Source organism: Etheostoma spectabile, unplaced genomic scaffold (assembly GCF_008692095.1).
Source record: "Etheostoma spectabile isolate EspeVRDwgs_2016 unplaced genomic scaffold, UIUC_Espe_1.0 scaffold325, whole genome shotgun sequence".
NCBI classification, from domain to species: domain Eukaryota; kingdom Metazoa; phylum Chordata; class Actinopteri; order Perciformes; family Percidae; genus Etheostoma; species Etheostoma spectabile.
Window position 1 is genome coordinate 361,497 of NW_022605585.1, and position 1,131 is coordinate 362,627.

Sequence of the window (1,131 nt, forward strand, 5' to 3'; positions counted from 1 at the left end):
TGACTGATATTTTGCTGCTGTAACACTGTAATTTCCCATTTTGTTGGGATCAAATTCCTCTGTTTGCAGGTAACTGGCAGGAAGTGCTGCGTCACCACATCGACCCAGACCAGCTCCCTGTGGCGTACGGGGGAACCCGGACCGACCCAGACGGAGACCCCCGCTGCAGGACCATGGTGACAGAGAGCTGTGCATGTGGAACAATGCATTATTTAATAACAATGCATTATTTAATAGCAACGCATTATGTAGCGATACTTTAAATTATAATAAATACACACTTCACGATGTCATAACACCCGCATTATGTAATGAAATCCCTGAACGCGGGCGCCCGGCTAGCTCACCTGGCAGATGAATACGCCGATATATAGAGGTTTGCTCATCGATGCAGCGGGCCGCGGGTTCGATTCCGACCTTTGCTGCATGTTATTCCCCACATCTCTCCCCTTTCATGGCTTCATCTGTCCTAAAAATAAATAAGTGAATAAATAAATGAAAAAATTAAATGCCCAAAAAGATAATCTTAAAAACAAAAACCCTGAACGCAACATGTGATACTTTTAGTGATGAAAGTATTCTTTTTTTTAACATTATTTTTTGGGGCTTTTTCCTTTTTATTGCGTGAGCTAGAGGCCGCCCCATGAATAAATAGTATGTTTCTAAAATGTATTTTGAGTGACCGTGATACACGGTTGGAGAACAGCCGTGATGAGGTTTAATCTTTAGGTTTTAGTCTGGTTTGGTTTCAGTTTACTAAGAACGTTTTTCTTTTCTTCTTCTTTTAGTTTTAGTTTCCTACTATAACCCTGGTGGGAGCACCGGGAATGGATGGGTGGGGCGGTGAGTGAGTCCCTTTTTTAAATGGAGGCTGTTGCTGTGGTTGCAGATAAATTACGGCGGCACCGTCCCCCGGTCGTACTACGTCCAGAACTCGGTGAAGGTGGAGTATGACGGCAGCGTGACGGTCGGCCGAGGCGCCGTCGTCCAGCTGGAGTACGACGTCACCGCCGCCAGCAGCCTGCTGAGGTATTTCCTTAACCCTCACGTTGTCCTCGGGTCAAATTGACCCGTTTTCCTATATCAATGATCTTTTTAACTACCCAAAATAACATGATTGATTCCACACAA

General features: G+C 44.9%; 1 protein-coding gene across 1 annotated transcript in view; it reads left to right on the forward strand.

Annotated features, from left to right (window-relative positions):
* Window positions 1-1,131, forward strand: part of sec14l7 (SEC14-like lipid binding 7) — a 19,969-nt gene that overhangs the window by 6,382 nt on the left and 12,456 nt on the right. The window contains 2 exon segments of the mRNA XM_032511171.1: window positions 70-176; window positions 890-1,029. Of these exon segments, the coding sequence (XP_032367062.1) occupies window positions 70-176; window positions 890-1,029 (247 nt within the window).